Source organism: Apteryx rowi, unplaced genomic scaffold (assembly GCF_003343035.1).
Source record: "Apteryx rowi isolate R43461 unplaced genomic scaffold, aptRow1 scaffold_269, whole genome shotgun sequence".
Lineage (NCBI taxonomy): Eukaryota > Metazoa > Chordata > Aves > Apterygiformes > Apterygidae > Apteryx > Apteryx rowi.
The window spans coordinates 639,625-654,253 of record NW_020449074.1 but is presented as its reverse complement, the minus strand read 5'-3'; the positions used below and the strand labels follow the sequence as shown (position 1 = coordinate 654,253).

Here is a 14,629-nt window from a genome sequence, read left to right as displayed (position 1 = left end):
GAAAAGTCAATGCAAGAAGTACCAGTAAATTCCTCTGAGGCTTGGGACTCCGAATTCCAAACACAAAGCAGAATAGCAACACACCTTTGAAATATAGTAATAAAATGCTTTAAAAAAWATTTATTTCTTACACTGCTGACTTGGGTCAGAATCTGTAGTCATCTTTACGTAGTTTGAGGGAAAGAGACCTGTCACACCATTGATTTCTCCTTGCCACCAGTCAGCATCATCTTTGCTCAGTACATTAATAAGCTGCCCTTTGGAGAAACTGAGCTCATCTTCGTTGTTTGCCATGTAATCATACATTGCTATGACCTGACACACTGCAAGGAAAAAACAATTAGCAGAAATACTACAGCTGTGCAAGTATTATTCTTGAGTATTTAACATAACCACAGAAAAGAAACAACAATTTCAGACACTTGCATAAGAAAATAACCAGATGATCTTATACTGATATGAAACTGCCCTCCCTTTTCTTTTACTCCTACTACAAACTGGRTCAGAGAGTAATGTTTTCCTTTACTTCCACTTTAGGTGCTTRGGTAGCAAATGGATTCAGTTAGTAAAGCATCCATTGACTTTCTAAATATTTTAAAATATAAGCAAGTACATTTTTCACTCTTCTACTGGCTCGGTAGAGAAAGTGCATTTCATTAGTTTATAGGTGATACTTAAGAGGGAAAACCAGGGAAACCCGGGAAGCTGTTGTATAAGCAAACCAGAGCTGTGGAGACAGCGCAACTTAAGCATGCAGAACCAAAAAAGCTACTCTCTTCTGTGAAATAATCACATTTGTGCCCAGCCATCCAATTGAAAAATCCTAGTGGAAAATGCAGCTCTATCTCCCTCCTGACAAAGGGGTTTGCCAGTGATTGCTAGGTTTCCATAAGACTTTTGCTGGTACGTGGAAACAAGGACCTCACAGAGAAGTGTGGGCTCCAGGCAATCCAGAGACTTTAGGAGTGCATTCAGCAGAATTAAGAAGTTCTTGCCATAGGAGATGGGCTGCTGATCCTCACAGACTTCTGAATATAAACATGTTTGTATGACTGAGACCTTCTGCTGTAAGGTAAAATAAAGGATATGCGGGACCCCACAAAGAACTGGTCTGATTAAGTTGAGACCTTCCTTTTTCAAACCTAGGTAATATCTGAATGGATATGTCTGTTGAAAGTCCCAGATTCTGACTAGGGCTTCTACATTCCCCAGTGACACCAAAATAACGTACAGCCGTTAAGCATACTATTACACTAGTTATGAGATTCAGATTATTGTTTAAACAACTGAAACAGTTATATAAAATACTGTAAGGGAAAAATAAATAAATAAAGTTAGTTTTTTCACCTGAGGGAGCAGCAGATGTTCTTTCACTGCTTGGACCCAATAATTTCACATGGCTGGCAGGAAACCATCCTTTCTGTCTCTTTTTTCCTCTCGCCTGTAAATGTTCAAAATGGTTATTACACAAATAAGACACTAAATAGTTTATAGATTGGAAAAAGTGCAACAAATATCTCATACAGCTTTGCTAGCAAAAAAACAAGAAGTTGGTCTTCCACTTTTAACTAAATACTAAATATAAATCTGAATAGGTAAAAATCAGGCTAAAAGGATTAAAAAAAAACATATCAAAAACCAGAAACCACAATTCAAATAAATCTGCACCCTAGTATGTTCACCCAAATGTGTATGTTCAAAATTTTCAAGTGCAGCTAATAGTTTTGGTGCATAATTTAATAGAAAGGCTGAAAATTCACCCTATGGAAATTGTGCTTATGTATAAGGAGTCTATAACGAGACATCCAGAACACAGGTATCAAACACCATAAGCTACTTTTGAAAGTCTTGACCCAACTGTTTGATATCAGTTTCCACCTGGTACGTAGTATGATTGTTTGAAAACAAGTCCCAGAGGGAAAGATGATCTCTGGTCACACTGAAGAAATARATATACTTCAGATCTCACATAAAAAAGCAAAGTTGTAAAAGTGAATGAACAAAGATTACAGAAAGCAGTATCTCCAGAGTGAGCTCTATCACGTCAATCAAATAAATTCAAACTAGCAAGAACTGATTATCCACCTTAGTTTTCCCTATCAACACTTCCTTGATTATCTGAGGCTTCTTCCTGAACCAGCACTGAGCCTAATTTTGTAAAAATGCAAACTCTTGTTTTCTGTATTTTCCTGTATACAAAATTAATAATTCTTTCACTGCTGATTCACTAATGTACAGAATTTGTGGAAAAAGCACTCAGTGYGGCACTTCTCAGTGCAGCGTGATCTCCCTCCTTGTTTCTGGAAAGCAGGCTGGTTTTAAAAATGGACGCAGAATAGTCAGATCAATTCTGTGTGGGGCTGAGATAGTTGGAGGGAGAAGATAGATGTAAACAACAGTATTCACTCAAAGAGAGGGTGTGGGGCAGTAAAATACCTTGGCAAAGGCCAATTAAATGATACTAGGAGGGCTATTTAATCCTAGTATCAGAAGTAGTATGTTTAAATTCTGGCTAAAACTACATATATTTATGTGCTCTAATACCTCTTAGATAAAGAGGAAAAGGGTAACAAAGATCTAAGATCATGATTTAAACTTTTCCATTGGTTACGAAGATGAAGGCTATCAAGGCCAAGATCCATGGGCCTCTAAAATTCAAAATATCAACTATGAATTAAGCAGAATGCTGCGTAACACAGTACCTCTAGCTTTAGGACTAGACTTTCATCACTAGATGGGAAAAGGAGAAAAGGTGGGAACTGCAGCCTTCAAAAATAAACTAGCTTCCCTCCAACTTCTAAGGGTTCTTGTTCCTTCATCAGAAGGACTTTACCATTTAACCTTTTATCAATTAAACCCTACTGTTTTTATTAACTGACAACATCCCCCCTTCCATTTCYAGGCATACGATCATTTACAGTTTTACTATTTTCTTTTCATGACAAAAAAAACCCCAAACAAGAACAGCAATGCAAGGTTTAATTAAAAGCTTTTTTCAAATATGGTTTATACAAGGTGAAAATAACTTTCTAGTCAAGTTTTCAAACACTATGCTTTGCTTTGCTTTTCTTTTCCCCTCAAATTAAACCAAAGACCACCTCATTCCTGTTCATGGGGTCACAATTATTTTTCCTTCAATTAATTACCTGCAACTCTCCTTGCCACCATCCACTCGCATTTTTCTTCAGAATAAGTATTAGCTGTCCTGGAGCCAGACTAAGCTGTTCAGTTCCTGATGCAACATAGGCAGTAGTAACCTGAGCAATTTCTGAAGGAACAGAATATTAATTGTATGTGTTTTTTTTTTTTTTTTTTTTTTTTTACAAAAAAAAGTACAAAAGTACAAAAGTACAAAAAAGTACAGTAGGAGCTAGATCCACAGAAATATCTTAGTACATACCTTGCAGTTAAGCACATTAGCCACCATTAAAACACTATTGTAAATCAGTCCTAAATGTTTGTAAGTACTTAAGAAACAGTCCTAAATATTAGAAAATTATCACACACTTACCAGGTTTCTTATTTATTGTTCCAGTTTTGCCAGCATTACTAGAACTCTGCAATAAAGACACAACAACCATCTTTTAATGTGCAATACAAACAGTAGAATTTGCACTATTTTTAATTCATGTGCACTGAAATTTTCTTTTGCCATAAATACACCTTCTTGTCTGAAAAGGGGAGCATCCTTTTCATCCTCTTCCAGGAGAGGTAGCAACAGAAGTGGCATTAATTCCAACTTTACATGTCTACCTCTAAATTTGCAACCCTAAGCTCCTTTTGCTTGAAAAAACAGGCACTTTTAGGGCATGATTCAGGCGGTCTATTTTAGATGTCTACTTTATAAATGAGATTAACTTTGCCCTAATAGTGCCCAATTCTTCCTAGTAACTATTTAGAAAATCTGATCACTAGTTTATAAGTAGATGTTCACATCCAATCAGATCAAAACGCTTGCTTTCTTAATACATTTATCTCAGATGCAGTGCTAGAGACCTATAACTTCCACAAACTCATCAGGCAAAAACAGGTTTTGCATGTGGACAGAAAAGTACACACAGCTTTTYACTTTAAGTCTTTATTTAACAAAACACCACGATCCTGTGCAGACAGAAGCAGTGTGACGTTGTGGCTAGAGCACTGAAGGATTCAGACGGATGCAGAATTAGGATTCAGGCTACCTGGGATCCATATCCAGCTTTTGTTTTTTTCAAGCACTTYAACCTCTGCTGAAAATCACCATGTAAGAGCTAGATACCAATAACAGTAATATAAAATCAAAAGAAAGCATCTTGCATTAAGTAAAAGACTCAAAATAAGGACTCACTTCTTGATCCTTTGGTTTGACGTAATTGGAGGGAAAGATTCCAGTTCTGTCGTCAATGCTCCCTGTCCACCATTCCCCTTCTTTCTGAGTCACCAGTATTTCCTCCCCTTCCGTGAAAGTCAAGTCACCAGGTTCAGAGCTTGAATACGAATACAGTGCAATGTACTCTGTATAGACAATACACACAAAGAAGGAGACAACAGCTTCAGCTAGGAAGATAAAAGCACATCAGACGCAAGTAAAGGTATTTTTGATATCAGCATTCATTAAGTGTTCACAACATGGATCATGTCTTAGCAAGTCTATGAATCAACCTACCTGCTCAGTCATAATCATCTTGCCTCACGCTTACAGCTCTGGCTTACATAGGTACACAACATTTTCCAGACAAGTATATTTGCCATAGTTGGAGTTACTACCCTTTGAACATCCTGCAGATCAACAGAAACCTCTAGACCACAGCTAGAGAATTGTTATCTCTTGTATGAAGCACTTCACCCCAGCTCCACATTTCATAACAACCATTTATATTATACACCTACATCTGATTAAATATATTATCATCTGATTAACATAGCAGAGATGGAAAACACCAAGTGGAATTAAAACATAATTGTGGAAGCATGGAGAATACACTAGATTAAAAGGCCTAGAAAGTGCTCCTCCCAAATTCTTCTCCATTAGTATTTGTTTTCTCTACTGATTAAAAGAGAATGGTCCATACTTAGGAGACTAACAATCTCTTCTTGTGTCTCTACAGTATAATACAGTACAGTAAACAGCCACAGGAAAAAGAAAAGTCAGCTAATGGGTATGAGACATGTTTTAGTTTTCAGAAATCTCTATAGCTAGTTACAAATCAATGTGTGAGCAGGAGTCTTAAAATAAAACAGCAACAACAAAACCCTCATACACTCAAGCCTATACTCAACCTGATTTAGTTACAAATTTCACTTAAGTTCTTATTTAAGGATTTTTGTAACAGTAGCTTGATATTTGCACTGTATCTTTTGGACAAGCGTTCAAAGACTTGCTCAGAATTTCTTTATATATCCAAGCTTATTCACATGCCATTAAGCAGAAATAAGTTGTACCATTAAGTGACACAATCCATGGAGCCTTACCCTCTCCAGCTGTGTAAGACTGTGCATTAGGCTTCTTGTTAACAGCTGCATAAATAGCTTCTGGTCTGCTGGAAAAAAAAAGTTCAAGTAAGAAGGCTGATTAAGAACGAATGTCTTTACGAGGATGAGACTGAGCTCACTTTAGTTGTCTCAAAGTTGGCATTTCCTCTAAATAAATGTTACCTTGACTCTCAACTAGTGATGAGTATTATTGGTATTTAAGATGTAGGTAGAACCCAAGAGCCATCACAATATTTTTGGGGAGGAAGGGAAGGGAAGCTAGATCTGTTCAGAAATTATGCCATCCAAAAGAAGTACAAATGAAAAGTTTTGTCCAAATTCTCTCATTTTAGAGAATTTCAAGTAACTTCTATCATAACACATGAAAAGATCAATTCACACACAATGGTGCAGCCATTCTAGCACTAACTAGACTTTGAATAATTACCTGAACAGTTACCTACAGCATTAGAATAGACATAACTATCTTTTCAAGTAAAGAAATACACCACTATTTCTGCCAGATGTGCCTTAGGAGTTTATGATGCTGAGTGTTAAGGAATTCTTGGTAAGTCATTAGTAGCTGGCACCTTCAGAGACATAAAGTAATTACACTGCTAGAGGGCTGACTCAGTAATGAACCAAGAAAAAGTTTAACACTTGATGAATAATCAAACACCATTGATTTTTCACAGCACTCAGCCTTGGAAGACCTTCTGTTTACACAGTAGTGAGCCCAGCATTACTTAGCTTGCAAAAAGGAAACAACAAAAGCCTAAAATGGCATTGTGTAAATGGTAAATGCTATTTAGGTTCTGCACTGTAAAGCACTGCAACAGTTTTGCTCTCTAAACCATGGCTTTTTGTAAACTGTTGGATAAAATAATAATAAAAGTCTCACTCACTCCTCTTTCTTGATTTCACTCCCAGGTAAGAGCTTGACGTACGATTTTGGAAACCAACCCCTTCCTCCATGTACCTCTCCAAACCACCAGTTTTCCTGCTGCTCCAGCACAGTAATGATATCATTTTTTGAAAAATTCAAGTGGTTATCTTTTTTTGCAGTCCAAGAGCAAAGYGCTTGTGCTTTTAAGTTCTCTACAGGTTGTCCCTGTTAAGACAGAAGCATAGGTGTTGACTGAACTTACTACCCAAAACTGGTGCAAGTGTTAAAAAACAGATGTATCATTTCTTGCATTCCAAGCCGGTTCATTCCTAAGGGCTGGCAGAATGATTTGTTGTCTGGACAACATTTGCATTGCCATATACATGCTGTTGATTCAGGAACAATCTCTCAACTCTTTTTCTTATTTGTCAGAATATCTTGTGTGTCCAGTTCTAGGGGAAAACGATAATAGAATTAGGAAAGAGACTGCATGGGTCTCGTTCTCTGGTCCACCAAAATATATGGAATTATATCAATGCATACTAGTGGGGAATTCAGACTAGTTTCTTTATTCTCTAGGCTTATGGTAGTCCAGTGTTAGAAAAGAAAAGGAAAAAAAAAAAAGTCAGTATCATTAACATGAATCTAAAATACAGCAAGCTCTCTCCACTCTCACACAACATACCTGTCCATGAATGGGTGAAACAGATCCAGGGGACACAGTGCGAGTAAAAGCTGATTTTTGCTGCCATGCTGTATTAACATTTAGGCTTGAAAAAGGTACGTTTTGGTAATCAGCTTCCTCTACTGATTTACTTGGTGAAAGTGGTCTGCAAATCAGATACAAGCATATTTAACACAGGACAATTTTTGTTTAAAAAGTACATCAAGTAGAAACACTATTTTTACATATATAAAACAGATATGCTATACAATACAAACCAGACTATCAAAGATTTAAAATATACAAGTTAAGATCATTTCTGATAGATTCTTCAATAAACTTTCTGCATTTACATTTGAAAACAAACACATAATGATACTATATGGCACATTATGTGTTAGAAAAGGCAAATTAACAAAAATGTAAAAAGAAAAAAAAGCCCATACTCTGAAGCAGCTGAGGTAGTAGATAAAGATAGTGTAGGAGGAAGTAAGGCCTTCTTAGGAGATAAAGATTTTTCTCCTTCTGGTATTTTTTCTACATAATTGCATGGAAACCAACCAAAATGTCCTTGAAAACTCCCATATAGCCAACCAGGCTCTCCCACAGTTTTTTCATCAACCTGTGGATAAGAGGATAAAAGCAAAACAAAACAAACAAAAAGCAATTAACAGCACAAAGCAAACAAGATATCTGGTGTGTAAGCACCTCTTGACACAGCGTGAGCTGCAGTCATACAAGCATCAGCATTTCCATTCTCTTCCCTTTCAGAATTCAGCTGATTTTGCCCAGTTGAAGGAAGAGGGTGACGCAACTGCCATGTGTCTCTGGCAGTTCCTCTCGAGGCAACCCTCTGAACCTGGCAGCCGATTTTGGCGAGTTTCAGACACAGGTAGAGACAAGTCTCCACGATGTTACGCTCCTTCAAACAGGCCCCAGGCGACAGGCAGGTCAGGGACCACGCACAGTACCTGGAGCCACTCTGGCCTGCCAAAAACCATGACGCGCCGCGTTGTATTTTGCTGAATGCGCAGCCAAAAGCGGCATCGGGCTGGCCTGGCTGCACACAAAAGCTGCTGCAGTTGGTGCACTGAAGTCATTCTGCTTACACAACGGTTGTCTTCTTAACTGAGGAACATATTTCTCCATAGTTTTATTTACAAGAACGGAGGAGGGATATGCTGAGCCTGAAATTAACTGTATCCAAAAACATGTACAAAAATCTAGTGTCTACTATAATGAACCATTACAGAGCATCCTTACGCATTCAAATCAATATTAAAGCCTCCATTATGCTGTATATATTCAAACAGAGTAAGAAAAATGGGCTAATATTAGCAGCTCAAATACTAACAACTAGTTAGTTCAGTTGGGGTTGGGGTAGAAGAGGCGGTGACGGTTGTTGGCATATTTCTAAAAGACAACATCAGCAGTTAAATGTCACTTAATTAATTATATCTGAAAAGGAAGCCAAAACAACACCTACTTCTCTTGCTTCCTCTTCCATGCTTCATTGGCATGAAAACACAAATACGTGATTTAACACTATCAAACTGAAGTCTAAACCTAGAGGTTTAAAAATTCTGTAATGCATTGCTTTGTAAACTCGCCCTTATCATCTGCCTGTTTCACTTATAATCCAAATGAGGGGGAAAAGTACGTATGTATATATTAGCTACATACATATTACTCTATCACCACAGCTGTAAATCGGTTTTCACAGGTCTACAGATTGCTTATGCTTTCCAAAAATATATGTATGCTGACAAATGAAATAATTACATGAAATGATACAGATTGCAACTGGGAAGCCAGAAGATGCTCCTAGCCTTATGTTCTTGCTGTCACATTATGGATAGCATATGTAACTGAATTCACAAGGATGCTTCAAAGAACGGACGCRGAATAAACTACTCTAGATATCTGCCTGAGGGTGCATTTACAAAGGACCAGCCAAGTACGAGACAAAAAAGATTAAGTTAAGAATACATCAGAAGACGCTATTCAGATGTCTTGTGAAAGGTTCTTCTGTATAATCACCTGCTGAAACCACTCTGTTTCATCTAAATTCAAATGCCACTAATAATCTTGTCTTATTGTGTAGCCATTCATGCCACTGTTTACTACACTCACGTTTCAAGCCGACACTTAGAGGCCTATCAGTACATGTAAAAAAAGCTGCAGTAACTACATCATTTCTGATTTACTAATTTTAGAAAGTTTGTTTGGAGTTTACTATCGTTATTCTAAGCTGATTTTCAACATCTCTCAGATGTGTAAGATTCAAAGCGAGACTTTAGCTAAACTAATCCTAATTTTATCCTTTAAAAAAAAAAATCAAATTTAAAATTTCAGTAAGTCTAAAATATATTAACACAATGCTTTTGATGCTTAAGACCTTGTATATCTCAGGACTGGGGGAGCTGTTTGCTTTTTTGCAAGTTATATATGATTGACAAATACTTACCTGAATTACATCGCCAGTATTAAAGCTCATCTCATCATGATTCCTTGCTTCAAATGGATATAAAGCTCTGTAGTTTACCAAGGCAACTGAATTCCTAGACTCTGAGGCACTAACTGCATTGCCTGAAAGGAGGAAAAAAAATAGTTACCCTTTTGAYATAGCTGAAAGACATGCATTTAGTTGGAGGCTTCTCATTCTAAGCAACAGATACGAATATAACAAGACAACAGCCCCAGAGACACTATCAGAGATAACTAGGCACAACAGGCTGAGGGGATGCATACAATGCACGAATTTAATATCCTAATCATCAGAAATGTAATACAGGCGATAAAGTGCATTGTCTTCCGAAGCAAAAAAAATGACATCTTTATCTTCTCATCCTTTCTTGAGAAACAGCTTTGGCTAAGCCAGTGCTTTAGTGTAGTCCCTTTTAATACAATTATAATTTTCCAAGGTGAGAACACACTGATCAACAGTAAGTGCTCAGCAGCACATACGATGATTCTACTTAAAAGTCTAAAATAGCAAAATACCACGTATTTCCATTTTCTAGGCATTTTATGTTCTCCAAGTCTACTAATGATGTTGCTAAACAGCTAAGCATTTTTCAAGGTGTAGCTGAGACGTGCAAAAATCTGTCAGTACAGCCCTGACTTGGTTCTTGCTGAACTCAGTGAYAAACCTGGCTTAAAAAAAAACTGATGAGATCTAATGAACGAGAGAACTAATCAAAACTGGTTTTAATGAAAATACTGTTTTATCAGCATTTTTCAAGGTCCCACAAATAAAGTTAGGTTGACTTCAGTTCTTTTTGCTAATAAGATGCACAGGTTAATACAGAAACAAAGTGGACTGCAATGTTAATAATTCACGTCACTGGGGGTTACCTGTTCATGCACCCATCATCTAACAAAGCTCTGCTGTGTTAGCATTCTGCTTTAATGACAAAGTTCAAGCCTTGTAAGAAAGCTAAAATATTACTGTTTCCAGATGCCATGATTTGTTGGCCAAGATCACCAAAAGATTTGTCGCAGAGCCATAGGTGCTGAAAATTGATAAAACCCAGCTGAAGTTAATAGAACTAGTATGATTTATACCAAACTAAAGACATGGAGTATTGCTTTTCTAATAATATTTTAGACAATAAACCTGCCATATTGTCATGTTAACAACAAGACAGCTAAAGAATGAAGTGACATTCAAGAAAATAAGAATGATTAAAACAAAAAATTCCAAAAGAATCTTCATTTTCATTCATGTACCTTCATTTTTCCATGGTGGCTTAAAAACTTTACTCTCTGTTGGTTTCAGCAGATCTGCAAACTTCTCATTTATGTTTAATTTAGAAATGCGTTTCTCTGTCTCTTGAGAGCTGGTCACTTCTTTTCTTTTCTTTAGTTCTTCATTCTGCTTACGCCTCTCCTCAGCTTCTTTTGCAATTTGTTCTTGCTTCCTTTTATCTTCTTCCAGTTGCCTCTGCCTTTGTTGTTCTGCTTCTCTCAGCATCTCAGCTTGCTTGTTTTTGCTGTCCTCTTCATGAAGCTGTTGATTTCTCCTTTCTCTCATCACAGCAACTGCTTCTTCAGCTTTCTGTTTTTCTTGGATTTTTTCCTGCATTCGTTCTTCCTCTAATCGCTTTTTTTTCTCCTCTTCTTCCCTTCGGATGTTTTCCTGCCATTGGTTCTCTTTCTCCCGTTTTGCTTTCCTTAAAAAAGGAAGGAGGATAGGAAAACATAGAYATAAAAATGAATGAGATGCACTTGTAAGTATAAAAACCTGCACTTGTAAGTAAAGCTGTGTCTACAGTTATGGTTTCTTTTCATTCTAGGCCATAAACTCTTTGGGAGGAGACTGTGCTTTGCCTAATGTGTATGCCAGTATATTTCTCATAYAAATAACAAACGGATTAAGAGTCTTCCTACAGAAACGCTGTGACGTGGTTACTTGTGCAGTGCCTCCGTGGGCACTTCTGCTCACCTACATTCTTAGGAGCAAGAAGTGATCTGTAACTTAACAAGGGTGGTTTTAGGCTTTCTGCCAAGGTAGTATCCAAATCTCTTGATTGCAAACTAAGATTTCCAAACAGATTCAATAACAGAATTAGCCTCTGGCAGATGCATAAAAATAGTCTTTGCATATTGATCTCTGCTGCTTTACTTCCTTGTCTTCAGCGGTGGCAATYTATTCAGCATGTTTACGCCCTCGGCTGCCAAACCACACTCCTTAGCAGAGAGAAAGAGAGAGAGAATCTGGAAATCCGTCTGTATTCTGTGAAGTTACCCAGATTTTAACCTGTGCCTCATCTTGCCTGACAAGTCATTATCCAGATGAACACCCTTAAAGTCACTGCATTTTAGCTGACAGGCCATTCTTCTGGTCTTACCAGCTGTCCTGGCCTTGGGGCCACAGCTTTCTGAAGGGATTCCTGACGAGGGATCACGCCTAGAGGAGGCTGCTGTACCGAGTCAGTGGGGAAAGTCCACCGATCTGACAGCCGTTTTATTGCGTTTTCAGACCCATGACAAGGTTGGGTAGGAGCTATGCAGTAATAGTGTTACCTCTCTCATACAGTTGTAGACAACAGAAAAGTTAACAGGACATCGTGGTACGGGTGGCGTACTGTCCTCTTAAAACGACTGCCACAAACGTYACAAAATTCTTATCACATTATTGTAGAAAAAAGATGTCATGAGTTAAGACCATGAATGATGAATACTAAAGATTATTAACTCTGTTTCATTCAAAACTGTCAAAGCAAGTCAGAATCATCAGAAAAGAAAATCTCACAAAATACAGCAACTTTCTGTTCTCATAGGAAAAACCCGATTAAGAAAAGTGAAACTAGTACAACAAAGAAATGCCAGAGCTGAGGACTCACCACTGAAAGCACTCATCCACCTAATTCCCTGGCACTATTTCAGTCTGGGACTATTAAACTCCACCACCAAAGTTACAGCAGTAAAACAGTCAGCTGATAGTAGAAGGTCCAGAGAGACCTAAGACAGGCAATATCAAAACCTAAAAGCTACAATTTCTTAATTGGCAAAACTCARGCAAATAAAAACCAGTTGCAAGTGAGGCCATAAGAAAAGGAGAAGAGAGAAAAGTAAGTCTGGGTGTTTGATACAAGGCTTGGCTTAGCAAAAACAGCATCAAATACATGAAAGAAGAAATGATCCTTTCTTAAAGACGTATTTGAATTTTCTCATTGCTCTTTTAAAAAAAGAACCCAAAACTTAAAACTAAAAATTTGCTCACTCATCCAACTTTCAAGATTAATACGGGAATTAAGCAGTCAGTGTCTCTCCTGTTTTCTTAAATATCASGTGACTACAAATATCACAACTGTCTGGAGTCTCTATTGGAATTTCCATTTCTAAGCAAATGGACCAGATCTTTTCAAGGTCAGCAAAACAAAGCAGAAAGTATACGGAAATTTAAATGTGTGAGAATYGTGTGTTAAGCTAAAAATCCTTACAGGAAAAGTAACTACTTGGACTATTTATCCATCAACTTCAAATTTTCTAGTTTCAAGTTTTCTAAAGAACAGGAAGATAAAAACAGATTGGAGGAGGAAAGTCAAACCATCTTATATCAGTGGTACCTCATATTAAAAATTTTCTCTAAGGCAACTAGGATGTGTTTTTACCAATTAGACTTCTTGCTCATTACAATTAATGTCTTAAATCACCACAGCATTATTTTGCTTCAGAAACTGGATGCTGATACTTTTTGGACAYGGTACCTTGCAGCCTCATCTTCCAGTCGCTTTTTCCGTGCCAGTTCAGCTCTTCTTTTTTCTACCTCTCTTATTTTATCCTGTTTGATCCTGTGGAGCTGCTCCAAGGCTAATTGCTGTGTGTTATAACTTTCTCTCAGGTCCTAATGAGGAAACACAATGAAGGACATCAAAAGAATTTTATTTTATTTTTTTTTTGAGAAAAGCATCCAGGCATTTTAATGCTTTGTGAACCAAGTTCTAATACAAATGGACAAAATGATATTAAGTTATTAATAGCCCCTGAAAGTCACTGTAAGGGAAGTCAAAAAAAACAAAAGTATAAAAATAGCTGGCAGGTTTGCAGAGCCGTTTATGTAACTTAGGCTTTCAAGGAGCCCTTCCAGTCATGGCCCTGCTGGAAATGGAAATATGACAGAAGAAATGGGAAAATATGAAACCGAGTAATGAAACACAACATTATCTAAGGACAATGAGGACAATGAAGCCTATTTTAAATAACCAGAAGACACGTTTGTTGAGGAGGCAGGCTTTAACCGAAGCCAACGCAACACCATAAACCCGAGTTCACCGTCCGTCTTTTTTCCTCTTCATTCACAGCTGTAAAATACAGCTGAGAAGTGCTAGGCTCAAACAGAAGACAAAAATAACTCCAGCAGAACGGGGATGATCACTCCCATATTAAAATCAGAAAACCCAATAAAAATATTCACTAGGCCTACCACAGTGGGAAGCTGTAGCCTAAAGACACTAACTCACGCTAGAGTCTTTATAATTTTATTCCATTCCTGTTGATCAAATCCTTCAATTCTTATTTGATTACAAACTTTTTCAAGCAAAACATCATCATGAATTCTTGGGATAATTAGATTTACAGAAAAAACAAAACAAAACAAAACTTTACCAGTAATGCTTTAGAACGTCCTTCACAATGTCACAAATGATTTGTGGGATACTACATCATTTTTTCTCAGGCATGCTAGTGCTACACACATTGAGCAAGGCAATAGGTATATCCTGACCTTTCATAAATACAAATAAAGCAATTAAAATGACCTATTCCCACTGCAATATGCACCTATGCCAATAATCATGTTGCCTAAGAAATACAGTCTAATTTACATGAAAAAGGCAAGATAACAAGACTTCTGCAGCAGTGCAAGTCTCTGTAACAATAAACTAAACCCAGCAATTTACTTTTTTTCCCCCCAAACATATTTAGCTGAGAATACTTTCTTCTCACTTTGAGGATCACTGTGGAAACAAGTTTTCATCATAAAAAAAAAACAACAACTTGTGTTTTCATTTTAAGGAGAGAATAATCCTTTTGCAGGATGGAAAAGTCAGTTAAATAATTCTGAGAATAATTTATGAGGATTTATGAGATATCTGACCCCAGCAGGCAAAAGCAGTGTTGAG

At 37.3% G+C, this 14,629-nt stretch overlaps 1 protein-coding gene across 7 annotated transcripts in view; it reads right to left on the bottom strand.

Moving 5' to 3' along the window:
• ITSN2 (intersectin 2) overlaps positions 1–14,629 on the bottom strand; it is an 82,953-nt gene that overhangs the window by 21,319 nt on the left and 47,005 nt on the right. For 4 of the 7 annotated variants that reach the window (XM_026068098.1, XM_026068097.1, XM_026068100.1 and 1 more), the window contains 12 exons: positions 13,217–13,353; positions 10,734–11,176; positions 9,469–9,590; positions 7,448–7,623; positions 7,023–7,167; positions 6,357–6,562; positions 5,452–5,519; positions 4,328–4,494; positions 3,512–3,557; positions 3,147–3,268; positions 1,348–1,441; positions 132–323 (listed from right to left, as the gene is read on the bottom strand). In XM_026068098.1, coding sequence (XP_025923883.1) covers positions 132–323; positions 1,348–1,441; positions 3,147–3,268; positions 3,512–3,557; positions 4,328–4,494; positions 5,452–5,519; positions 6,357–6,562; positions 7,023–7,167; positions 7,448–7,623; positions 9,469–9,590; positions 10,734–11,176; positions 13,217–13,353 — 1,918 coding nt within the window. The remainder of the gene's footprint in view (positions 1–131; positions 324–1,347; positions 1,442–3,146; positions 3,269–3,511; positions 3,558–4,327; positions 4,495–5,451; positions 5,520–6,356; positions 6,563–7,022; positions 7,168–7,447; positions 7,624–9,468; positions 9,591–10,733; positions 11,177–13,216; positions 13,354–14,629) is intronic. The other 3 variants (XM_026068099.1, XM_026068102.1, XM_026068103.1) reach the window with 2 other exon arrangements.